This window comes from Penicillium argentinense (genome assembly GCF_028826775.1).
Source record: "Penicillium argentinense strain IBT 30761 chromosome Unknown utg000005l_segment0_segment0, whole genome shotgun sequence".
Lineage (NCBI taxonomy): Eukaryota > Fungi > Ascomycota > Eurotiomycetes > Eurotiales > Aspergillaceae > Penicillium > Penicillium argentinense.
Genome location: NW_026622664.1, coordinates 906,516 through 931,380, shown reverse-complemented (window position 1 = coordinate 931,380; position 24,865 = coordinate 906,516). Strand labels below are relative to the sequence as shown.

The 24,865-nt window shown below is 53.9% G+C and overlaps 7 protein-coding genes across 7 annotated transcripts; 4 read left to right on the top strand and 3 right to left on the bottom strand.

The window, feature by feature from the left end:
- Positions 1-552: 552 nt before the first annotated feature.
- Positions 553-849, top strand: N7532_005144 (uncharacterized protein; the record flags this gene model as incomplete). The annotated part of the gene is made up of 1 exon (XM_056617638.1): positions 553-849. The coding sequence occupies one exon, from the start codon at positions 553-555 to the stop codon at positions 847-849; it is 297 nt and encodes a 98-aa protein (XP_056473797.1).
- A 1,042-nt stretch (positions 850-1,891) lies between these two features.
- Positions 1,892-2,452, top strand: N7532_005143 (uncharacterized protein; the record flags this gene model as incomplete). Its single annotated transcript, XM_056617637.1, has 2 exons — positions 1,892-2,009; positions 2,136-2,452. The coding sequence occupies 2 exons, from the start codon at positions 1,892-1,894 to the stop codon at positions 2,450-2,452; spliced, it is 435 nt and encodes a 144-aa protein (XP_056473796.1).
- A 414-nt stretch (positions 2,453-2,866) lies between these two features.
- On the bottom strand, positions 2,867-4,174 carry N7532_005142 (FluC/FEX family fluoride channel; the record flags this gene model as incomplete). Its single annotated transcript, XM_056617636.1, has 1 exon — positions 2,867-4,174. The coding sequence occupies one exon, from the start codon at positions 4,172-4,174 to the stop codon at positions 2,867-2,869; it is 1,308 nt and encodes a 435-aa protein (XP_056473795.1).
- A 546-nt stretch (positions 4,175-4,720) lies between these two features.
- N7532_005141 (uracil phosphoribosyltransferase) lies at positions 4,721-5,545 on the top strand (the record flags this gene model as incomplete). The annotated part of the gene is made up of 3 exons (XM_056617635.1): positions 4,721-4,897; positions 4,957-5,056; positions 5,112-5,545. The coding sequence occupies 3 exons, from the start codon at positions 4,721-4,723 to the stop codon at positions 5,543-5,545; spliced, it is 711 nt and encodes a 236-aa protein (XP_056473794.1).
- An 848-nt stretch (positions 5,546-6,393) lies between these two features.
- On the bottom strand, positions 6,394-8,854 carry N7532_005140 (C2H2-type zinc finger protein; the record flags this gene model as incomplete). The annotated part of the gene is made up of 3 exons (XM_056617634.1): positions 6,394-6,535; positions 6,590-8,648; positions 8,719-8,854. The coding sequence occupies 3 exons, from the start codon at positions 8,852-8,854 to the stop codon at positions 6,394-6,396; spliced, it is 2,337 nt and encodes a 778-aa protein (XP_056473793.1).
- An 8,972-nt stretch (positions 8,855-17,826) lies between these two features.
- Positions 17,827-21,721, top strand: N7532_005139 (putative cell division control protein Cdc25; the record flags this gene model as incomplete). Its single annotated transcript, XM_056617633.1, has 3 exons — positions 17,827-20,997; positions 21,057-21,273; positions 21,384-21,721. The coding sequence occupies 3 exons, from the start codon at positions 17,827-17,829 to the stop codon at positions 21,719-21,721; spliced, it is 3,726 nt and encodes a 1,241-aa protein (XP_056473792.1).
- A 1,681-nt stretch (positions 21,722-23,402) lies between these two features.
- On the bottom strand, positions 23,403-24,499 carry N7532_005138 (Mov34/MPN/PAD-1 family protein; the record flags this gene model as incomplete). The annotated part of the gene is made up of 2 exons (XM_056617632.1): positions 23,403-24,403; positions 24,469-24,499. 2 exons carry the CDS (start codon positions 24,497-24,499, stop codon positions 23,403-23,405), a joined length of 1,032 nt encoding a protein of 343 aa, XP_056473791.1.
- Between the last annotated feature and the right edge of the window lie 366 nt (positions 24,500-24,865).

Here is a 24,865-nt window from a genome sequence, read left to right as displayed (position 1 = left end):
TCCCTGACTGCGACTGCGCGCTGCTCGGCTTCCCCTGGCAGTTCCACGGACGAGTCCCGGTCCCTGCTTTTTCTTTTCTTCTCTCCTGCTTTGCTTTTAAGTTGCTGTGCCCTGCTCGCAGAGTCTGCTTGCTCGTCTCCACCTCTCCAGCTTCTGCTATTCCGCTGTGTGTGACTGCTGCGACTGGGACTGCGACGGCGTCCGTGTGAGGCTCTTTTTCCCGACTTTTTCGGCCCCTATCCCACCCTCGACACGGCCCCGGTCACCCAACTCGACTTTCGACTTGATCGGTGTCTGCCCATATAGACGTGACCCCGACGCGCCCGCTTGCTCTGCCAACGGCGCGTGGAGTCCTATAGAAACCAGTCGTCCCGACTGTTGCATCACTCCACCTCCGTTGCCTCGCCAACTCGCATCTCGCAACCTGATCCCCACGGCCGGCCTCCTTGGCGTTGCTTGTTTCTCAAAACCCCTCCAAGGCCCTCGCCCGGCCATCGCGAGCCACTCTCACATACACACATACACATATCGCTGCCAGCTTCTCGTGTTACTATGAGGCCCGCCTACTTCCTCGTCGCGCTCGCGCCTGCCGCCCTGGCCGAGCCGCAGCCGCGCGCCAACAACCTCGCCTCCGACCTCGCGCACCGCTCGGCCGTCGCATCAATACCGGAATACGTTGTGGGGGAACATCTCGTGCCCATCGCTGACTCGTTCGACTCGACAATCACCCGCCGTGCCGCGAGACATGTCCTCCAGGCGCGTAGTGAGGGTTCTCTCGGCCAAACACCGTGGATCGGGATGGCCATTGGCCTCACTTGCACTGCTTTCGCCGCAGTCATGCTGGGCTAGATGGACCATCCTGATCTACAATTCCGCGACGGACCAAGGCTACTTCTACCTTCAACCTTACCTTATCTTCCTTCTTCAATTTCCGATTCTACCGACCGACACGTGAATACGCGCCCCCCGACAGCAAACAACCTTATCTCAATGTTTAATCTGGTCGACTCGACTCGATCATTCTTCTCACCTTTCCCTCTTCACCTTTACCATTTCATCTCTCACATTCCTCTGCTCTCGACTTTGGCGATTCTTCAGCGACTTTTGAGCTATCCTGCATCCATAACCCGGTGACCCCGGGCATGGGCATTCAATTTTTTTTTTTATTTTTTTTTTCTTTCTTTTCGAGCACATTGCATTCCCGCGGCGGCGTGGAGTATAGAGCTGCATGTTGTACATGATACCTGGAGCCCTGTGTGTATACCTGGGACGATTTCTTGCGTGTGTATATAGATCCATCACACAAAACCATTATTACTTTACCATCTCCGAACGCGACGTGCCAAGTATTCCATCCCACGTATTATTTTAAATAGGCCCGGAGAGAGCAATGTGGCGTCCAACCGTCTACCACCGGGCAGACTATTTAACTAGAGCACGCCTCGTCAGCCACCGCCGACCTTGCTCTTTGTTGCAGCCGGACCAGGCCGCGACTCGTCTTTGTTCGAGGCCAATCTCTACCTAGTTCCACGGTATCCCCAACACGACTAACCTAATTAATTGCATACCCTAGGGTAGCTCCCTATTTCCACGAAAGATCCCATAATTCACACCCCAGAATCAACCCCAAATCTATAGAGTACATCAGACCAAATGCCAAGCAGAATCCAGCCCCGGCCCAAATCACAACTGCATCCGACCAGGCACCGCCCCCCAACCCCGTTAACCTTGTAACGCCCGGCTCTCCACTTCTCCACAATCAGATTACGTCTGACATATACGACCCCGTTTTTCCGACGAGGCGAGCAGACGTCTCTCTATCCTCTTCTGTCTTCGCCCTGCTCGGGATTCAAGTCGAAGTATTCACCCCACACCGCGGCTGACCACAACCATGACCAAGTACCCGCCCTACACGCCCATGTCCTCGCTTGGTCGTGAGTTGGGCATTATGTTCGCATTTATCGCGGCTTGTTTGGTGACGATGGGGATTTATACATTTGTCTGGCGAAGTACGTAAAGCGCCCCGAAGTCAAAGGGAGGGAAGCATGGCTTTACTCTGGCCATGTCCTCTATACATCTTCACCTACACCTTGCTTGATATTGCAAATCTAACAAAATCAACCCGATATTATTAGTCGTCCAACAGAAAAACACCGCCCAAGACCTCGACCGCCGCAAAGCTTTCCACAGCCGCACCGCACCAGCAGCCGATACGCGGCTCCTCGGCAGCCCGACGACCGGCGGTGGAGGTCGTAATGAGCGGATTGCGGAGAAGATGCTGGATCGGTATGCGATCCCAGAGGATCGAGCTGAACTGCCTGTCCATGGGCAGATGGGCGAGAGGAGCTCTGGTTCTGGGTCTGGATGGAATGGGAGCGGGAATGGGGAGGGGTTTGGGTTTGGGTTTGGGGGTGCTTCTGCTTCGGGGGTGCAGAGGAGGGATCTTTTGTGAGGTATGCTAGGATGGAATGTTCTGCTGTGAGGTCGGAGTTAGCGGATCAGTATATTTTGGTTTTTATTTGATATCCTGAGGTACCTACCAATAGGTAGGGTACGGCATAATGGCACCTGGAGATATTAGATGGACTTTCGTCCCATATCCAGGATTCGTCACGTTTCAAGGCATATCATCTTATCTCCTCCCATCTGATAACCTCCTTCCATCCGATGAATTACCGCTCCTATAACTGAGGTAGAAAGACTGGCAGTATTGGATAATCAGTGAGCTGGACCGTTCAATACCATCATTATTATGATAGCGTGTATTGTCATTAGAGCATCCTACATCCATTCACCTATATGTAGATTAATATTTATACATCCATCCAAGCGATGTTATCAGCAACAAGCAACTCGGCTCGGCTGTTCACCCACAAACAGCTTCATCAAACCCCCGCGTCCAAGCCAACGACCCCATAATCACAACCAAGAATCCAAGAGCAACCGCCACACTCGTCACGCCATATACATACGCATGCCTCCTCTTCGACAACCCATTCAACTCAGCCACCCACGTACTAACCGTCGTGGCACTCCCACAGAACCCATCCATAACACCCTGCAACACCTGGCACCCACTCAAAGCAGCCGGCACCACAGCACCGAGTCCACTCACATGCTGCAGGTCATAGCAGACACCCTCGATGATCGTCCCGAATATATTCACTGTAAACGTGCCGAGCGGGAAGCTCGAGATCCGACTGTTCAGATACAGGGATACGTAGAATCGAAACAGACAGCCCAACGGCGCAAAGACGCATGCCAACACCGCACGTCCGCGCCATGTATCTGGTCCATCATGTCGGTCGGGTGGCCAGATAGCCAGAAAAACAGCGCCGAGCCAGCAGCCCCAGCCTAGTACGACGATGGCGGGATCCACGATGCGGCGCGTCGGGGCGAAGGGGACAGTGGGCGTAAACCGCGCGAGGGCCAGGGCAAGGTGTGCGCCGAAGATCAACGCGGACAAACTCAGAGACACAGTGAGGATAATAACCGCCACCAAGGCCATGAAACTGTACCCGCCATTCCGGGAGACGATACTATCACCCGCAGGCAAGGAAGGGTCCGGAAGGGAATTGGACAGAGCGAGAAAGACGTCTCTAATAAAGGAGGAAAATGAGGTAAAGCAGCCGCAGAATCCAGTCGCGAGTCCCACGTACAGCGGAATGGTCTTCTTGACGGCTTTGTGTTTCTTTGCGAGCTCGTGCGCTTCGTCTGTTGTCTTCGGCTGGATCGGCGTTTGGCCCCATTCTTCGCAGAAGAGCTTGCGGTCCTCAGCTAGAAACCCCATTACGAGGCTTCCGCCGACGTTCGCCCATAGCACGCCTGTCACGACGGGTGCGCCAGTGTAGAAGGTCAAGGCTTGCAGGCCCACTCGTGCGAGGGTGCCCCAGATCGCGAAGAAGATGAGGTAGGAGACGGTGTAGAAGTGCGTAACGTGTGGGGAGAGGATTGGTTCTGCGGTGCGCGCGGGCTCAGTTTGGACTGCGCCTTCGGCTTCGATTTCGGGTTGGGCTTCTGTCTGCGCTGGTGTTTCTCCTGTTGCGGATGCGCGCCATAGTTGGCGTTGGGATGAAACGGGCTCGACGGGTTGAGGGCAGCTTGTTTCGGTTAAGGGCGGGTCTGCGCTTTTCTCGTCCAGCATGGCGGGTGTCTCCGAGCCGGCGGAGGGCATCCTGCGCCGAAGCTGGGGACTTCACGGTGGTCAGGAGGTTTGCGGGCGGAATGTCGAGCAGCGAAGTGGATAAGTGGGTTTGCGGTGGAGCTGATCAGAGCTCGCCCGATAGCATTCCAATCAGCTCGGCTTGTGGATAGCATCGTTCTAGCCAGAGATTCTGAGCAGCTGCAATTATTCTTACTGCATGACTGTAAAATACTGCTAATAGCAATAGGACCAGGGTTCAGCATGGCCGTAGTGGAGGCAGAACACCTCAATGTGCTATCGGTAGTATGTAGAAGGTGGTCGCAAGGTGGAGCAGACTGATAGATTTTACTATCTCTGTGATGTAGCACTATACTCCGTACCTCTGGTCAAATGGGACTAATGACTGCCCCGTCTATGCTAGTAGGAGTAGGTAGCAGTTTGACCTGCAGAGAGGGGGGATGCGATAACACGCAGGCGTTCACCGCAGATAAGAACCCCTCTCGTCCCAGGACGACTGCAACTATACCACCTTCTCCCTCCGCTTTTGCCAATCTAATTCCATTCCCATCTTCCACCATGACGCTCCCTCCGACAGTCCATATCTCCTCGCATCCCTGCCTACAGGCGAAGCTGTCCCAGCTGCGCTCGCAGAGTACTACCCCGCGCGAGACCCGCGCGCTGGTCCAGGAGATCACCTCCATCCTGGGCGTGGAGGCCTTTGCGAGCGGCCTAGCGCTCAAGAAGACAGGAACGGTAAGTTCTCAGAAAACATCAAAGAATCTCCTCCGCTGCAGCTCTGAACACTCTTGTAGGACCGCACTCCGCTCGGAATCGAGTACGAAACGCAGGGCATCGACCCCGCGGACCTGGCTCTGGTCCCGATTCTCCGCTCGGGATTGGGGATGGTAGATTGTCTGCATCCTCCCAGCGAGACCATCCATGAGCCCATCTGACATGTCCTCAACAGCTCTAAACGACCTTCTCCCCACCCCCGTCCCCATCTACCACCTCGGCCTCTTCCGTGAAAAGGCCACCCTCACCCCCGTGGAATACTACAACAACCTCCCCTTCCACAGGGAACAGCTCTCCCCCGCCTCCCCCGCTTCCCTAGATATGAAGACCAATACCGCCGCCGCCACGCTCGCCGTCCTGCTGGACCCGATCATCGCGACGGGTGGTACTGCCGAGGCTGCGATTCACCTGCTTCGCGAGTGGGGTGTGCAGAAGGTGATCATGTTGAGTGTCCTGGGTTCTGAGAGTGGTGTCAAGAGAGCGGTGGACGCGTGGGATCAGGTGGAGGTGTGGGTTGGTGCGGTTGATCGGGAGTGCAATGATAGTGGAATGATTGTGCCGGGCGTGGGTGATATTGGGGATCGATTGTTTGTTGCCATAGGGAAATAGATCGAAGACTATACCAGTGGATATAAGCATACAACCTGAGTCTTTACCTCCAAAGGTCTCGGGAATGGACTATGTCGGGCGTTCTGCTGAGACTGCATTTCAATACTACAAGATTTGTTCTATTATCCTACTTCCAAAGTACGAGGTACTCGACTACAATACATGCCTACAACTGAGTCATGTTGGATATGTCCCCGCCAAATGTATTCATAGATTACGTATAGTACATGGAAATAGGCATCAAAACATGTGCAGTGAAATCAAAATGCGAAACAAATGCTGAGCAGACAGAAGCAACGCGGGCGGGGAGAGCAGACAGCATGCAATTAAACATCAAATACAGCGACCGAGAAGTCATCCCCGGCCACAAGAATCAGAATCAAAACCAGAAAATCAACGCGATTAACACGATTCAAAAGCAAAAAAGGTGGCAAAAGGTATCAAGAGATCAATAGCAGATGGACGAGGGGGCACAAATTAGGGGCTAATGATGAAACGAGAAAACTCCATCGAGTGCGAGAGGAACACACAGGACCAGCCGGGTGTCGAACGAGAAACGCAAAAAGCAAAACACCTCACCGGACTCCCTGGTGCGAAAAAGCAGGGGTTAAAAAAAAAAAAGGAATATGCAACCCAAAAAAGCAGAAAAGTCAGGAATCGCCCAGAGGCATCTTGACGGAACCAAAACACCCCGCCTTTCCACCTGGCATATTCATTCCTGATTTCCCATGTGTCCCAATGAAAGCGTCCAAAAAATGAGAGTAAGAAAGGCCGAAAATGACAGGTATAAAAAGATGCGTAAAAACAATCAAATCAAACAAAACTCAAGGAGAGTGGTGAAAGATGATTTAGTACGCGGTGCCGACGCTGGCGAGCGACTTGGGAGGCACTACGTGGATCGGTTGGTCTTTGGCGACTCGCAGAGAGTCTTCGTAGCCGACCAAGGCCTGGGAGTGGAGCTTAAACGACTCGCCCATCAACTTGGTGATTCTGTTGAAGTTGTTAGTTAGATATAATCAAGACATTGGAAGGAATAGAACTTACCCCCAGACAACCACGCCGTCAAGGATGTTACCCCAAACACGGGCCACGGTGGAGCTGAGTTTGCCAAATGCATCGATGGCATCGTCGTCGAACAGGTTCCGAACCTTGTTATAGAGGGCCAATTCCGCCTCAGTCGCCGGCTCGTCGTCATGTTCCAGGCGGTAGAGCCAGAGACTCAGGATGACCATCAGGTCCAGACCGCAGAGCGGGTGCTCGACACTCCAGTTGGTGGCAGAAGTCTTCGCAACCCAGTTGATTCCTTGGATGGCAGCGATCTCAATGCACTCGAAGCATTGCTGTACAACCTTGTTCATCTCCTGTGAGCGCTTGACCTTCTCGCGGGCAACGGTCATAGCGGCGGCCACCTCGTACGAGGAGTGGTAACGCATGGCCTCCTGGATGGACTTCAGGTCAACTTCCAGGCGAGCACGAGTGTTACGGTAGACAGCCATCGAGTTGAAGATCAAGGGGTGGCCCTTCTGAGGGGTGCTAAGGGGAACAACGATGGTCTCGGCCTCGCAGACCTCGAGCGAGCTTTCCCAAGTCTCCAGAGCGAGACGCAACTTGTACTCGGTGACCACATCCTGCAGGGCTTCGAAGCTGCGCTTGTGGTTCCAAACCTGCAAGAACAGGGCGTTGATGAGAACACGAGTGGCAAAAGCGCTGTAGCGAGTCTGTTCGCCCTGGAACAGGAAATCGTGGGCCTCGCGAACGGTGAGGGTACCATTCGCCACACCGCGACGCCAGGAGTCCTCGTCAGCAGGATCAAGGTTCCAGAGTGACTCTGAGGACGGCAGTTCCAGGTTGTCGAACTCGTCGAAGCTCATGGCAGGAGTGTGGTTGAAGGTGAGAGTAAGCATGCCGAAGAAGATGTAGACCGCGAAGTAGGTGCGGCGGCAAGACTCATCCTCAATCCACTCCTCACGGGAGGGCTGGATACCCTGGCGGGCCTCGGTGCGGACCTTGAGCTGGTACCGGTTGCCGGCGACCATGTTGGCCAGCAGACTCTTGATGGAGCAAGTCCACTCAAGGCCCTTGGGGTCACCACTCCAGCTCTCGAAGACCATATTGAGCAGGGTGCCCTGCATCAGCCACAGCGGGCACTTGCGGGAGTCGAAGTTCTCCTTGTGCTGCAGGAACTGGTTGACGAGGACCTTGGAGCCAACGTGCAGCATGAAAGCATGCTCGCGCTCGAAAGTGTACAGAGCGCCAATGGATAAGACGGACAATAAGAGGGGAGCCGAGACGGTGGCTGGGTTAAAGGACTGCTGGTGAAGGAACGGCAGGTGAGGATGGTACAGATTGAAGTACGTGGACAAATACCGGTTCAGCGCAACAGTAGTTGGCAGCTGGAAAGTCTCGGGCAAGGCACCCAGCGTATCAGCGCTTTGCACACGCTCGACCACCAGTCTGCGCTCCATCTCGTCAGCGATTTGGGGGGCCTTGGGGAGAGTCAATGCCTGGCTGGGTCCGGGAGAGCGACGGTAGTTGACGGGGCTAACGGGGCCGGTCATGGAGGGATACGGGGACAGGGCATTCGGGGTCGAGTTTCCGGACATGGGCAGGGAGTTGGACAGGAGCACGTCTCCGACGGGGCCATGGCGATCGACGAGGGTCGGCATCGAGCCAGTATCCGCGGGGGAGGCGAGAGTATCCCAGGGCATTTGCGGCAAGGTCGCGTTCCCAGAGAGATAGGGCTCGAAGGAACCGCGTCCGGGGGAAAGGGATTCGGAACGTTCGGAGACCTGACCGGTCGCCGCTGCTGCAGCCTTATGTTGGAAATCTGTCATCAACATGGCTGCAGTTTCAAGGTCGACCATACCGTCACTGCTTGCCTCAATCTGCTCTAGTGTCGCCGGATCAATGGTGATCGAAGGCTTAGACGGACCAGAGCTAGATGAGGAAGACTTCTGGACACCTCCACCACGTCTGCGTCCCTCTGCAACCAGGGGAATTCCGCCATCTTTGGCGTGTACAGTCCGATCATGGCGAAGGAGAAGGTCGCGACGAACAAAGGTACTCCGGCACTTCAAACACTTGAAGGGTCTCTCTTTTGTGTCTATATAATGGGTTAGAGTGGGGGGTTGCTGGGGATGAGGGGAATGGCAAAGCCGCCGCTTCTAACTTACGAGAACGTTCATGTCTGCTGCGGTGCTCGCTTCGGCTGAAGGCGCGATTGCAAAATTGGCACTTGTATTTCTTCTCTGGGGCGGAGGTCTTCTTGGCCGGCGAGTTGCTGGCCGTCCCGGGAGCCGAGGGAGCCATGTGTGTGAATTTGTGCCGAATCGTCTCAAGCGAAATGCGGAAAATACGGCGGTGGTATCGTCCCCTGGGTGAGCTCGCACCGGTTCTGTAGGCGTGTCGACGACAGGAGTTCGTTGGGATGTCTGATCATTCCTTGGTGGGGGATTTCGAGGAAGCAGGTTCGCGAAAGTGGGATTTGTCCAGCCACAGGCGGACGATGGGGAAAAGAATCAAAAAAGGAACGCTCGAAAAGAAAAGCGGGAGCGTTGGAACACCGCGATAGAGGGAGGGGGGGAAGAGATGGGAAGGTGGGGAGGGAGAGGGGAAGAGAAGAGGGGGAAATGTGGATGAGGAGAAAAGAGGAATTTAGGAACAGTTCGGGGGGAGGGGGGGGCACAGGAGGGGATCACGGCCAGTACAGAAGGGAGGGGGAAAGGCCGTGGGCCCAAGCATCGCTTACTACGCGTGAGGCGCGCCGCAGTGGACAGAGGGGCGAAAAGCGGGACTGGAGGGGGAGCAGCGGGCGCGAGGACCAGGCAAAACGCCGGCCAAACCCCCCGAGCACACCCCAGCCCCCTCGTTTGGTCGTGAGTTGCTGGCGGTGCCCGCTACGGCCACGCACTTCCCCTTCCTCCCACATGCGGCTTGACTAACATGATGTGCCCCCTTTTCAAGACACACGACACGTCGTAATAATTTTATTATTACATCTGTTCCCGATCGCAAGGCCCACATGGCTCAAAACTGGCTCCTTCGAACCCATCATTTCGGTTCAGCCGAACGTTTGGTGCTCTAGAAAACCTGATCGACGAGATGATGGTGACCAAATGCTCCCAGAGGCTACAACAGTCTACAGTATGTACAAGGAGAACCGGACCAGTCGACACTAGAGTGAACACATCATAAGCGATCCAACACTGATCGCGAAAACCCGTTTGATAGTTCCAAGGAAAAAAATGACCTGGAAAAAAGAAATGGAAAAAATGGAAAAAGAACCAAAAAAGCAATATCAAAGTGGGCACTGCGAGGGCTAGTGGGCCAGACGGTGATGCAGGCCCCTCGCGGAGCGAGGGGCGGCCCTTTGTTTATCGCAGGAGAAAATATGTGGCTGGCATGTGAGGCGATTTAGTGTGTGATCGTAGCCAAAGTACCGCCTATACCTCTCAGAGGAAGAGTGTACCTCGAGTCTCCGCACTGCGCGATGCCATCATGTCATGCCACGCTGCGATGCCGTACACCTCGCCCATACTTTATCTGGTCATCTGGGATTTGATCTCTGTTGATAACCTCTATCGGATGATGCTGTAGAACCCCGCCATCCACGTACCGTGGTTCGCCCCTCCGTCAAACCCCTCCATGACTGCGATCGACACACAATGCCAGATTGGCTTGATCGGGGTACCGTCACACAGTTCCGAGTGAGGCAATCGGGTGGGTTGGGAATGAGACACGGATCAGTTTCCCAGCGGCACCTGCACGCGCATTGGATTATGTACGGGAGGGGGGCACCATGACCCTAGGGTAAGGTACCCTACCGGACTATGCTGTCGGTACTACGGGCAGGCATACGGGCATATTCTGATAGCCCTCATCATTGCGTTCTCCGTCTACCCCGCTGACACTATAGAGGACGATCTCTGAGTTGGGAATTCTACGAGTCGGCGCTAGAATTCACTTTAGGCCCCTACCTAAACTTAGGGCTTGGGATGGTCTCGGGTCTCGATCGACTCCGCCGTGAATCCTTGGACACGATTCCCCGGCGCCGTCGCAGTAGTTGCAGCTGACGGTGGTCGATCAATCCACCCATCGACTCCCGAACACGATGACAGAGCAGATTGGATATTAACGGACCAAATCAGTGATCACTGAGCTGTCTGATGAGGAACGCCACACCAGCTGTCGCCGTCTCAGCCTTTCCCTGACGGATGGCGCTCCTGAATGGCAGGCCGGCTTCATCTCGGACGGCCCCGCTATGTGGCGGTTCGAACTGTGCCACGCTCGGCGTGTCCATCACAGGCAGCGCCAAAAAAGGGATGTGCGACCGGGACAGTCGTCTGTGTTACGTAGTGTTGCGCCAACAGCCCTCGAGACATCAGCTGCCGGACTGCAGGGCGATCTGCACCCGCAAAGCGAATCGGGCGAGTGGGTGTGATGCCCTCATCATCTGATTCAGGCTGCGACTGCTGCTTTAGGGCACGACGCCAGGTGGGAAGCAAATCATCCGGGTCCTGTCGAGTGCATCTGCTCCTCTGCTCAGATAGTGCTCAAAGGCAAGTCGAAGTGCGTCGGCAGTGTGGATAGGGTCCCGTTTTCTGTCTCCAAGGAAAAGCTCGGGGCCCACTCGTTTGGTCGTGAGTTGTCACGTACACCGCAGAAACGGCCACGGCCCTGCTGTGGATCCTCCAGCGAACGCGACTGTCACGATCATTCGCGAATTCCCGGATCCCCTCCGTGGGGCTAGCATTGAAGATCGCGAAGACGCGGAGGGCCGACGCGGTTACTTGGGAAACGCGTCTGGCGAGTGGCGCGCACGGCACAAATCGAGCGCCCCGGGCGAGACATCAATTTTACGAACGTTACTAATAATCCATGCCCCCTGCCTGTCGAATTCTTGTCCCATCAGATAGACAATGTGAGATATCTTCGGCTTTTACTCCCGCGGGCTTTGCAAAGAACTCACCCTCGCAGACGATCCGATGAACTAGTAGTTAGCTTGAGATGTATACTCCCGTTGCGCGCCCTTGTTTGCCCTCGAGTTCTTGGAGTCCCTTCCCTCAGTTTCCGGACGATCATCAACGCCGCAACCGCGTCCGATTTGCTCATCCAGCCAAGCGGTCTGTCGGGGAACTTGCGCTTTTCAGGGCCAGCAAGGCAAACCAGAGCTGGAAGCAGCAGCACGATCCACTTCCCGATGCAGCGGACCGACCCAGTCCAACGTTCTCGACCCAAGCAGGAACCAGGACATGACGACGCGGTGCATGATTCAGCGGTGACTTGACCGCCTCTAGTCCTGCGTACCCCTAGAGTGCCCTAACGGAGCTGATGGTACCTTTGTGCCCTCTCCAGGGCTCGTTACTACTCGAACAGGTATGGCCCCGGGAAAGGGGAGGGGGGAGGGTCTTTTTGCTGCCTTGCCGTGATGTGCGGACCTGCCACGCTAGCTGGTACCCTCTTGCGATCCACCCCATTCCCAATCCCTTCGTCAGTGGAGAGGGGCTCCAATCCAAGTCTCATTCCATTCCATTGACGAGGACCCGAATTGATCCTCGCACCCAAGAAAAAAAAGGTTCCAGGCGGCCCAATAATGGATCTACGAAAGGGATCGAAATCGGGCGGGTTGCGAATCAGACCTGTGTCGCTGTCTCCACTGCACGCCCAGTGCCGTTGCAGGAATTCAGGAACTTCTTCCCCGGCGCCGGCCCCTGATCTAATGGCCGATGGCCACCGGCACCTGGCCCCAAGCCTGGGGCCCTATCGTCCGGACAACTCCTTAGCTTCGCGCGGGAGGAAACACCGTGGGATCCGCCGACGACGCCAGGACGGTCTGGAAGTTCTATCGGTTGTGGGCGGTCTCGTCGAGATGTCGGTGAGTCTGTCGCCAGTATCGTCTTGGACTTCATTGCTTCACCGCTTCAATATCGTCGTCCCGCCAGGATTTGATACCGTAGTTCCCGTTGCAATGCACACACACGCCCCCACTGGATGACCGCATCTTGGTCAGGGTTGGTGTGATCGCACATTTTCAACATGGACCACCACAGGCTCCATTGTGCGCGCTATCTCAATACAGTTTCGCTAAAGACTGGGGAGGGGCCCTTCGAGACTTCCCAGCTCCCTGGTCGAGCAACACCTCCGATGGAGGGCGGGCTCCACTGGCAAAAGTGACCGGGTGGATTTGATTATTACAACTCCTCCATACCCTAACTAGGGTATACTTCATACTCTATTGATATGCCGTCCTTACGCCTGCCTACTTGGGTACCACGGGAGGGTCTTGAGTTTCGTCACTTCGTATCTCTTCCGTTCTGAGACAGGTTCGTTATTCGTCCGCATTGGTCAGACGGAGGTTCTCGCGACCGCGCGGTGGACAGAGAAAAATGGAGCTTGCGTATACCGACCTCCGTCGGTCCTCTAGACTCGCGACGCAAAGGGCAATTAAATCGATATGAGACAAATTGAAGTCACGGTGATGAGGATAGTCGGTGGGAACCATCGAACTTAATGCGGTCGACCCTGCAATCGATCATCCACGATCCGATCGTGGGAAGGGCATCCGGGGAAGTCCCGGTCCATGGTTCACTCCCGCTGCATCCAGCCCTTGCGAGATCTTGGTTCTCACGTTCAATCCTTTAAAAAGGCCTGCATATGCAGCGCATCTGCGGTCCGTGGCATTACCCTCGCCCTGTCTGGATCCCTTGTCGCGGATTCATTCCCCCGATGCAGGGGATCAGTCAGTCCTGTGACTGTAGTTTCTCCGTAACTAAATTATGTACGATGTACGCTGAGTAAGTATATGCGATGTACCTTGGTGGCCCATTTGCAAATAACCATCGGTCCGTCTCTTTCCGGTATGTATATTCATCTGAAAAAATGGATATCACCTGCGCCCCGCGCAGGAGTGCTTTCGCCGAATTTTCTCGAAAAGGTGGACCTGCGCAAATGGGAGGGGTGTGGAGGGGAGTTACATTAGGGGGGAACAGAAACGGAGAAGCTGGGAAGCTTTCGTCCTCAAGGTTTAACGTCAGACGTCCGTCGTCTTGAGCAACGAGACTAATTGCGCGCCCGGTGTGAAAGTGTCATTGGGGAGGCGGGCGGATTGGAATTGGGGAGTGGGTTGCCGAGGGGGCAGCAGTCGTCAGTCCTCCAGGCCCCTGCCCTCTGTTCTCGCTAAGATGCCTCGGTCGTGGGCAAGCTCGTTGACCTCAGTCGCTATGAAACTGAACGAAAAGGAAAAAGGGGGCGGAGGGATGATCACGATCATCGGGGTCCCGACGCTCTGGATATAGGGGCCGGCTGGGCATCACCATTGGATGAGAGCCGTACCGAGCGGCAGGATTCGACTCCGCTACTGGAAATCCGTCCGGTTGGGTGAGCGCCCTTTGATGTTGCCTACAGGGGGGAGGGAGTTCCTGCGACTCCCGTAATGTCCGGGTCTGCAAGGAACAAGGGACGGGTGGCAAATTGACCTCGGAGCTCATCCTGTGCGGTGCCTGGTGGGCTGGGCCGGGGAGGTCGAGCCCGGCTCCTGGTATACATCGTGGTGCTCTGCGACTTCTGTCGATAGTTTATAACTACTTCCCAGGCAGTTGACAAAGGTCCCATAGTAGGGTGTCATGCATGATCCAAGATATAACTTATTTACAGATAGAATTATGTCCTGCAAATTATTGCGACCGATTCCGTGTGGTTGCTTTTACAGGACTCTCAAATACTTTCCCTTCTATTGTAAAGACCTGATTGTATGCTCTCATGCTTTGCGATAATCAGTCGTTCGTCGGATGTGAATTCACTGCCTCTATTCAATATCAAAGTAGAGCTCTGTCGCAAGATATACTAGTTGACTCTCTTCGTGTTTGAAAGCACCGTGATTACACTAACATTTACGATAATGTACCATATTCTACAATGTAAACATCACATCAAGACACCGTGACCGCCCATGGTGTCTTGATCGCCCTGGTCCGGCCATCAGACATACACGACCCTTAGCATAAAAAGTATCTTTGATTAACCATGCCTTGTGACTTTGTATTCATCCATGTCATTTCAAATATCAAGGTTGTTTCGGGTTGTTTCATAATTGATCAGCGGGATGATGCTGATATATATTCGCCTGAACTGTGCACACCACGCGTGGCCCAAATGAAGAGATGAACTACAACCAAGAACACTTAGTATATACTGACAGAAAGCCGACACACCGAAGCGACATCGAGCCATAAATCGAACCAATATGCAGTATTCATCTAGTAACACCGGCAAACATGTTTGAGACGGACGCGCAACCTTCGACCCAAATATTCAGCGCCGCGGTGCCCCCCCCACCTCCCAAGTTTGAGATGACAACACCACGACACCAGATGGCATAGTTCGGAGGAGGTATGACAGGATCACCAGATGGATTCAGGTTCGAACCATGGTTCGTTTCAAAGCATAACGGCTCCCGAAATATCGCTTCAAGTGACAAGCAAGTCGGCGGCGGTCCAGCCCCATTTTGATTTTACCTGGTCGTGTCGACGCGCGAACCCCGCAGCCTGGCGTGGTCCGCTTCGATCTACAGGTACTATCGTTGTCCGTGCCAGCGCTAGAAAATGAAAACAATGGTTTCGATACCAAATGCTACCATTGAATGGAAATGCGGAGTGTTGACGACTGCGCCTTCGACCTTCTCCGCGGTCGTGCCCAATGGCCATGCCCACGAGGCAAAACGGCCCGGCGCGGTGGGTGCCTACTACCTGTCGGGTTCTTGGGGGTCAGCAGTCGGCGCCAATGGCCAACGGTTTTGCATATATTGAGTGGAATCGGGGTCCTGAGATGCGTTCCTTCTGCCCATGCAATGCCCAGAGAATCGGAAAATGTCTCGTTGGAGACGGGTTGGAGTCGAAAGTCGTATCGATTACCCCCGAAGGCAGGCCTCCGAACTCCATTGTTCAACACATACTTTTGATGGTTGTCGAACCCGGAACTCAAATGCCGATTAGCGCCAATATAGAAGAGACAATCGCTGTTGTTTAACCGTGACGAGACCTGGTATTCTTCATACTATCGCGTCGAGCGGCGCCGCAGTCCTGTGAGCCCTCCAAGCATGCCCTGACGACAATCGAATCGCATCATGCTGAGCAGGCACTCACCCCTTGAGTGCAGATACCTATCCGGGAATCGAATGGGTCAAACATAACCGACTATGGCCTGATTACCACGTAGCATCAACACTAGCATTGTAGGCCAGGATTTGAAGCACGAGCCCCGGGCTCCTGCATGCGGCATGTTATCCGGCAACTTGACGGTTCATAGGGCAAGCATGGGGGCTATACTACCCCCCCCCCCCCCCCCCCCCCCTTTTTTTTTTTTTTTCCCTCAGTCAATATTCATGTCAGCAGCAGCCAGACACGCTCTCCCCAGACCGGCCGCGTGGACGTGTTTATTGCAATGCAGCCACTGTCAACCGAGGAACGTCAGCACGATACCAGGTTGACCCCGAAGCCCCGAGTTTGCGCGGGAGCCATGCAAGCCACATCGAATTTAATAAACGGCGCAACCTTCTAGAATGGTTCTGGAGCCGGTTGGGGGTCCCTTTCTCTGTGCTATTGGTGGCTCGTGCATAAGGGAAACTCAACACTCAGCGCCCTGGACGAGGACAGGGTTCATGATAATTTGAGCCCCGAGCGAGAGGAGAACAAATGATGACCAGCGTGGACGATACAAATAAGATAAACAAAGATGAAAAGAAATGAAAAAGAAGACCGGGTAGAACCCGCGGTCATAATTCTCCCCGATGGTATCCAGTTTAGTTGGATATTGTCCCGAAAGAGAGCTGGTATCCTATAAAGTCCTCTACTTACATAGTACAACGCAAGACGACTGAGCTCCACTCGACGTCTTTGCATCGTGCCAGAAGGTTAGTCAGGTGCCACTGTTGATGCTGACTTGCACATTGCCAGTCTTCTCGACACCACTTTTTTAGACATATTGTATTTTGGCTGTGTGGGCTTGGATAATTCGGGGTATCCATTACTGGGAAGCGAGGCAGAGAGCCAGGATGGCCCTTGACCAACTCCTCATACAGTCTCCATCAATGGAAGAGAGACAGGACACGTACAACCGCTCCGAACGAGAGTCAAGGTGGCATATCCCATTGGATCGTTGCGGTGGAAAGCGATATTGAAAGTTCACGGCCGCCGTGCCCACTCCATGTGTCAAATCAGCGCGAGCCGCGGCCGATCCACATGGGCGCACTTTTCACGAAACGAAAGCCGGCGTAACAGGCTTCTTGGTCTGGATCTTAAAGCCCTTGAGGCAACGATTTTCATAATAATCCACTTTCGTACAGCGCTTCAGTTTGACGCCCCAAGTCAGACCCGTGGGGATGTGACGGAAAAGGAGCGCGTCACACAGCGGAAGGTCAGATTTAATTGGGGACTGCCATAGCACGAGTAGTATGGGGCTCGTATCCCCTTAGGGCTCTGATGTAGGCACTAGGTATTTTTGGCCTCTGATTTTCCCTACTTGCCTCGAACCCACCGCGCGAACGTGCCATGCTCGATCTCAGAGGCCTGTCGGATCGATGGCGTCCTCCGTTATGGAGCCCGGGTGCTCAGACGCCTGGTAACACTGGCAAACCCGTGTTGTACCTGCGGTGGTACCCGGTAGGATGGTGGATCAAGATGGACTGTGCAGTGTCATTGGACGACGGACTGCGAGAACAGCTGTAGCTCACGTAGGCACCATCGCTACGTACCAGTCACCGTGTAGAAAGGAGAGATTGAATTGATGATATCCAGGAACCAGAATCAGAGCCGCGTCGAGCCCGAGAAGGAAGGTGTCACGCCCTCGTACATACGCCGTACGCCGTTCGTCGTACGTACCGTGGTAACCGTACGCCGGCGGCGTACCGCCCATACAGACACTCGTCCATTCTGGACCACGGCGTAGGCCCTTATCCGTCCCGCCTCCACTCCCTGACCTCCCTCTCCCTCATTCCCCCCCCTCCCAAAAAGAGAGTCACAGAGACACCGAATTTCGTCTTGCACTTTCCCATCTTCCATGGATTAAGTCGAGCTCCCCCCACCAAGTGCTTGGATCTGTGGTTGTTCTGTGCCTCGAGTCCTCGACCATCTTACCCCCGGAAAGTGGGTTGCAAAATCACCCACCCGCCCCTCTCCAAAACGTCGTCAATTTTAGCCATGAGCCACGGGGGTTACTGAGCCCCAACCTCGCCCCTCCAAACGGTTGTTCCTTCCCCCCTCCTCTCGTGCATTGCGACCGACCGCTTCATGTTCGACTATCGTGCGCCAGAGCTGGCCATCGACACACGATCTGCGCTGGCCACCAAAGCTGGAGCTTTTGCGACCGCTTTCGAGTACACCGACGAACAGGCCACCACCCCCACAGCTGCAACCCGCCATCGCGGTCGGGCCACCAGCGTCTTCCAGGATCACGATCGCTTGGATACCTCACCCCTGAAGAAGATGGCGACCGGATATGCTGTCAGCCCCGAGCCCCCGGCGCTGTTCGTCCGGGCCATGTACGACTATGACGCCGACGACCACACCAGTCTGAGCTTCCGTCGCGGCGACATCATTCAGGTACTAAACCAGCTGGAAACCGGGTGGTGGGATGGAGTCATCGATAATGTCCGCGGCTGGTTCCCGAGTAACTACTGCACAATTATTACGGAGGCGGACGACTTCGGCGAGCAAATGATGCACGGCCACGATGAGGCAGACATGAGTGCTGAATCAGGACTCGAAGATGATTACGGAAATGGCCATGAGGAGGAAGAAGAGGAAGAAGAGCTTGACTCAGAAGGAAATCCGCGCGACTCACAACCTATCCTCCCGATCGAGGGCATCCCCGAGCCGAAAGAGCAGGAGGAGGCCGCTTTTTGGATTCCACAGGCCACCCCCGACGGTCGCTTATTTTACTTCAATACGCTGACCGGATATTCGACGATGGAACTACCATTCGAGAACCCCACGGCAGCGAATGATATGGGCCCTCGAGACCGGAATAACTTCTTCGTTCCCGACCAGACTCGCCCGCCTCCTGAACTGATGGCGCGCGGATTTGAGCGGGATGAGGATGAGTATGATGGATCGGCTTCAGAGGCAGAGGGAGAGTCGCTGATGCTGACCTCACACGACTCCATTTCGCGCCGGCGCCAGTCCTTTATGGACGGGGTGTCACCAGCGACCTCGATGGATTCCCTGTATCCTCCCGGACCCAAGGATTTCAAGCCCTCCCCCAACATGAGCAAGAGCCCGCAGGCGAATTTCAGCAGCGGCGGAGCCACCAGTGTCAACACATCGATTGCGGAAAGCTACTCCCGCCCGTCCATCTCATCGGGAACGCCTCAGCACTTCGTGGATGATGGATTTGTGCCCCTTATAACATGGCCACTTCTCGTGGACAATATGCGATATGCTGTTGAGACCTACCGCCAAACGCTACTTGCTGGCGAGCGATCAGAGTACGTCCGACGCGCGGAGGACATTTCCGACCATCTGCGCATGCTCTTGGCTGCCGGCTCTGACACGACCGACAACCACTCGGGCAACCCCTCGATCATTTCAACCAACAAGGCGTTGTACCCCTACTTCCGGGACATGATGTCGAAATTCTCCAAGCTTGTTCTCTCCTCCCACATTGCTGCTGCTGATTGGCCGGGTTCTGATTCGGTCAATAAATGTATGCAAGAAGCCGATGGCGTCATGCAAGGAGTGTATGGATATGTGGATGTCGCACGGCAGCAACGCGGGGAAAGCATCCACCGTATTGTCCCTGGCTTCGTGAGTGGTAGCTCGTGTGGTGGCAGCTGGCAGAACAACGGCGTCTCCTTGGACGCTTCGGGTCCGACCTCGTTCCTCGTCCCGGAAGGCAGCGATTCGCGAACTGAACCCTCCGTATCCCTCGATGCCACCCTCCTCGACCAGATCGACATTCTGCGGAGATCTTTCGTTGGCAGTATTCGCAGATTGGAAGAGCGTTTATCTGTCAACCAGAAGATTGTGACTGTGATCGAACACGAGGAGATCTCAGACGCCGTGGCAGAAGCCGCGATCAAGGTTGTGGAGCAGTTCCGCCCATGGATCTCCACCGTCGAGTCGATCAACCTGGTGCCACTCGGAACAAGTTTCCAGAACCCCCAGCTCGTGGATTTCAGCCTCCAAAAACAACGAGTCTACGATGGCATCGGTGATTTTGTGTTGAGTTGCCAGGCAGTCTCTGCTCCTCTCGCTGACGAGTGGGCAGAACTTCGCGGTGATTCTCTCGATGACCGAATCACCGCTGTGCGCAGCGTGGCCAAGCAGCTCGAGAACTATGTCTCGCAGATCGGGTTTTCTCTCTCGCTGCTTCTTGAGCAAATTCCAGAGGAGCCTAATGCCCCTCTCCGAAGCGAAAGCCGCTTAGATGAAGAGGACGAGTCCATCAAGGGCTCTCATGGCCGATCTGAATCCCAAGCAAAGATTGCCAACGAATCTATTGGCATTCCATCGTCATATGCACTGGGTAAGGGAAATGACAAGGTGCGCCGTAATATGGATAAGGCCCAGAGATTCTTTGGCCAGGCACCACCGAAAGCCATTACCCGAGAGCCCGTACGTGAGCCCGTCAAGGAGCCGGAAGAGACCCCGTGGTTCTTGAAGATGGATCACGAGGGTGAAGTGTTCTACGATACCAAGGGAGATGTTCCTATCCTGAAATGTGGAACACTGGCTGGACTGGTTGAACATCTCACACGCCATGACAAGCTCGACGCGTCGTTTAACAATACTTTCCTTCTCACCTATCGATCGTTCACCTCTGCGTCCGAGCTTTTTGAGATGCTTGTTCAGCGCTTCAATATTCAGCCACCATTTGGCTTGAACTCCGAGGACATGCAAATGTGGATCGATCGAAAGCAGAAGCCCATTCGCTTCCGAGTGGTCAATATTCTGAAGAGCTGGTTTGACCAGTTCTGGATGGAGCCCAATGACGAAGTAAACATGGATCTGATGCGACGAGTTCATGATTTCACCAAGGATTCTATCGCAACTACGAAGACACCCGGAGCTCCTGCCTTGATCGCCGTGCTTGAACAGCGTCTCCGTGGCCAAGATACAACCAACAAACGTCTCGTGCCCACTCAGAACACGGCTGCCCCGACGCCGATCATTCCCAAGAACATGAAGAAGCTCAAGTTCCTGGATATTGATCCGACAGAGTTTGCTCGACAGCTGACGATCATTGAGTCACGTCTTTACTCTAAGATTAGACCAACCGAGTGTCTGAACAAGACCTGGCAAAAGAAGGTTGGCCCTGGCGAACCAGAGCCAGCTTCTAATGTCAAAGCCTTGATCCTGCACTCCAACCAGTTGACTAACTGGGTCGCCGAAATGATCTTGATGCAAGGTGACGTCAAGAAGCGCGTGGTTGTAATCAAACACTTTGTGAATGTTGCCGATGTACGTGGATTCCCGCAACCCCTTGAAAATTTGGTCATTTTACTAACGGGAGGCCGCAGAAATGCCGCGCGCTCAACAATTACTCGACTTTGACATCGATTATTTCCGCCTTGGGCACTGCGCCCATCCATCGGCTGGGCCGCACGTGGGGCCAAGTCAGCGGCCGCACTTCTGCAATCTTGGAGCAGATGCGTCGACTCATGGCCAGTACCAAGAACTTTGGTGAATATCGGGAGACTTTGCATTTGGCCAACCCCCCTTGTATTCCTTTCTTCGGTATGACATGCTCCCCACATCCGGCTAGTCCGTGGACTTGCATTGGAGACCCTAATCTGCCACGGTATTATCCCCGAGTGTACAGCTCACACGACTTTCTCTCTTTATAGGTGTCTATCTTACGGACTTGACTTTCATCGAGGATGGAATCCCTTCATTGACGCCATCCGAACTCATCAACTTCAACAAACGGGCCAAGACCGCCGAAGTCATTCGGGACATCCAACAATACCAGAACGTCCCGTATCTCCTTTCACCTGTCCCCGAGCTCCAGGATTATATCCTTAGTAATCTACAAGCCGCGGGCGATGTGCACGACATGTATGACCGGAGTCTCGAGATCGAACCCCGCGAGCGTGAAGACGAAAAGATTGCAAGGTACGCTGAAACCACAAGCAGAGACAAAGGCTCCTTGCTTTTTGCAAGCACCGTCGCAATCCTGCGATGAATTGTTTTGGGCTTTTTTTTTTTTTTTTTTTTTTTTTCTTTTTTCTTTTTTCGTTTTTCGTTTTTCTTTCCTCTATTGGACATGGTGTTTGGATTCTCCCGGCGATACCCAAATTTGACCTTATTTTTCACATCTTTTTTTCGTTTTCGGGGGCAGCAAAGCCATCATTTTGAACATTGTTTGAGTTGAAACTAACCGCTTTTGACGTGGAACCGCGTAGGCTACTCTCAGAGTCCGGTTTCCTGTAGGCTGTGGCGGAGACCCCTGTCCACCTGCACCTGCGGGCGTCCGTCGCCCACCGATATCGTGGCCCGCCCGCTGCCACATCGATTTGCATTCGAATCGCTCCAATCAGAGTCGAGGGATACACGATGTCACCGGCACCGGCAATTATTTGTCTCACCATCCTGCGGCTAGCATGCGTTGCTGGCCCCCTTTTGGCAATTTTTGAGTCCCGCGACCGTGCCCAAGATTACCTAGTCTTCGCACAAGACGCTGCCAATTTCCACTCGTCGATACCATGCATGACTGATCATGTCACGAGACATGCAACTCTCTCCACCTTTTCACCTCTGCTGCTCAGATGTTCGCCACCACTGCTCACCTTCCCGCGATCTGGTGGGGGGTAGGGTGGGGTCGAAAACCGAGGTTCTCTTGAGTACTTGATTCATCAGGGCCTCACGGCTGCAGCTGGCCTTTCGTGCATAAGGTGAACCCACTACTGCACGCGCCGATATCCTTACTTCTGTTTTTCCCGACAAACCGAGCATTTTCAACATAGATTTCATTTCTTGGACATCGACCGGGGGTCTTTTCTCTCCCTAACATCGAAGACCCTTGTAACCACAGGGTACACTAACCTACTCTACTTTGCTGTTCTCTGTACTCAAACTAACGCACATATCGGCCACTTCTTGGTTATATTTCTGGCCACTCGCTTCCCCCATTTTCTTTTTTTGTTACTCGATACTTGTTCTCACATATCCCATTTCATTTGTTTTTGGAGTGGGTCATCTATATCCTTCGGGGTTAATGTCTGGATGCCATCTTTCTAATGATTTGTCACGACTTTTCAGCCCCCTGTTCTTGTCAGATGGGCTTTTTCCTTTCTTGACCGGCATTCACCAGAGCAGGGTTCATTGCAACCTCTTGACTCTTCTATGTATCTACCTTGTTTCAACATCTATCTTATCTATACCCTAGGTTCGTTATGATTTGGGTCAATAGAAGTTTCTCTTACCAATATTCCGTTTATCTTAAAAAATTTCACCATGCTTGAGGTGTGCAACGTGCATAAATGATATGAGCTATCAACACTTGGCATTGCTTGACCAGCAATTGTGGCGTAGAGCCTGGCCAAGCAGACCGCGTACTACACGCGGAAAAGGGGCATCGTATTTTCCACAAACAAAGAGAAATCAACTCGATAGCCTGCATTACGTCTATGGTGGTATGCGATAGATGATATCTGAAATCATTTGTTGTTTGCAGTAAATGCGCTAGGATCGACGTAATGCTCCTTGAAATTGCCCAGATAACCCAAAGAAGCATTTACATCATGACGTGAAGACAAAAAAAAATTGACCCACTATGCGCCGTGACTCCGCGTATGATCCGAAAGAAACGTAACTGTCGTGAGATGGGACATCCATGCCGTCAGAGATGGCCGTTGCACCCAACCTTAAACTTCTGGGGCGGGCTTTTCCTGTCTCTTATCTTTTGTGTCCCCAGAGCGACGCAGGAAGAGCTTCATCTTGATGTCCAGGGATAAGGCTCCCTTCTCTTCTTCAGCCGCGATCCGGTTTCCTTCACGCACGACCTTGTCCAGCTGTTGATCCTTCGTCGCGGCAGCTCCGCCTCGCGGTCCGCTCGTCTCGATACCTCGCGTAACCTTATTGATCTTTTGACTGAGGTCCGTAATCTGCTTGGTCACATAGTCACGGGATGCATCCGAGGGACTCTGACTGATGGTCGAAGCCCAGTACTTGTTCCACAGAATATCCAAGAGGTAGGTGTCAAGAGTACTCTTGTAGTGAGACGTCTCGAGCGAGTAATACCGATTTGCATGCGCGCCAAAGTCTTCTGCCTTTCCGAGCGGGATGGACTGATCCTGTTCATCTTCTTGATCCTGCTTAGACAAGGTGTAATCCGCAGGGAAAGTTCGGAATGCACCGATCTCGACTCGGCCCGAGGAGATCGTGCGCTGAGGATCAATCACAACGGCCACGAATGGCCCGGTCATCTGATGCGTTTGTTGAGTTGCAACGTCAATTCCAGAGAGCCAGCAGCCGTATCCCGGGTGACTGTGGTACCATCCTACAGCATTTTCTGGGCGTCCAGCATCCCGACATGACTGCAGATACGCGACCATGTATTCGTTCGCTTCGTCTTGGGCATTGACCCGAGTCTCGGTCCCTTCCACGGGAAGTCGGAATGCATCGGTCACGACGAAAGTTTCAGACAGGATGTAGCCTTGCATCAAACCCATCACTTCATTTGATCCGCCCTCGTGGGCATGTACCACCATTTTCAGGAGTGCAAGGGCCGAGATGCGCACGTATTTGAAATAACGAGGGTCGGAGGCCCACGGGCGGCTTTGATTGATCTGGCGCTGGTACTCTTCGTCGTATCCATAGAGGGCATCGCGTTCCGGGTCGAAAAGATTGCTTGCGGTCAGAAGTTCTGCTTCGGCTGGTGAGTAACCCGTTGTCGCGATAGCTTAACACCCCACGAAGTGGTAATCTTACCTAATTTCTGCTGCGCAGGATGCGGATCCATCTTGACGATGAAGGGTGGCTTCAACTAATTGGGAAACAAGGAGAAGGATGAAGCTAGGAGAGAAGAGATCCACGAAAAGTGGAGGTAGTGAGGATGGGATGGAGGGCGAAGTGGGAGTAGCATAAGTCGGATAGTGCTGGAGGTGGGGAGGCGGTGGAGCAACATAAGGCAAAACGCGGGCGGTCGGGCGGCCTGAGTCAGCGGTTGCCCCTGGAGACGATCGGCGCCAAACAACAGGGCGGGCTGGATGAACCTGTTATCACTGCGATCCAGAGCTGCCTTCTCCGTTCCCCTCTCATAAACACACCCACTCACCCCATTCATGTCTCGAAACTGACAACTTCCACCCACCTTCGTTTCTTTCAT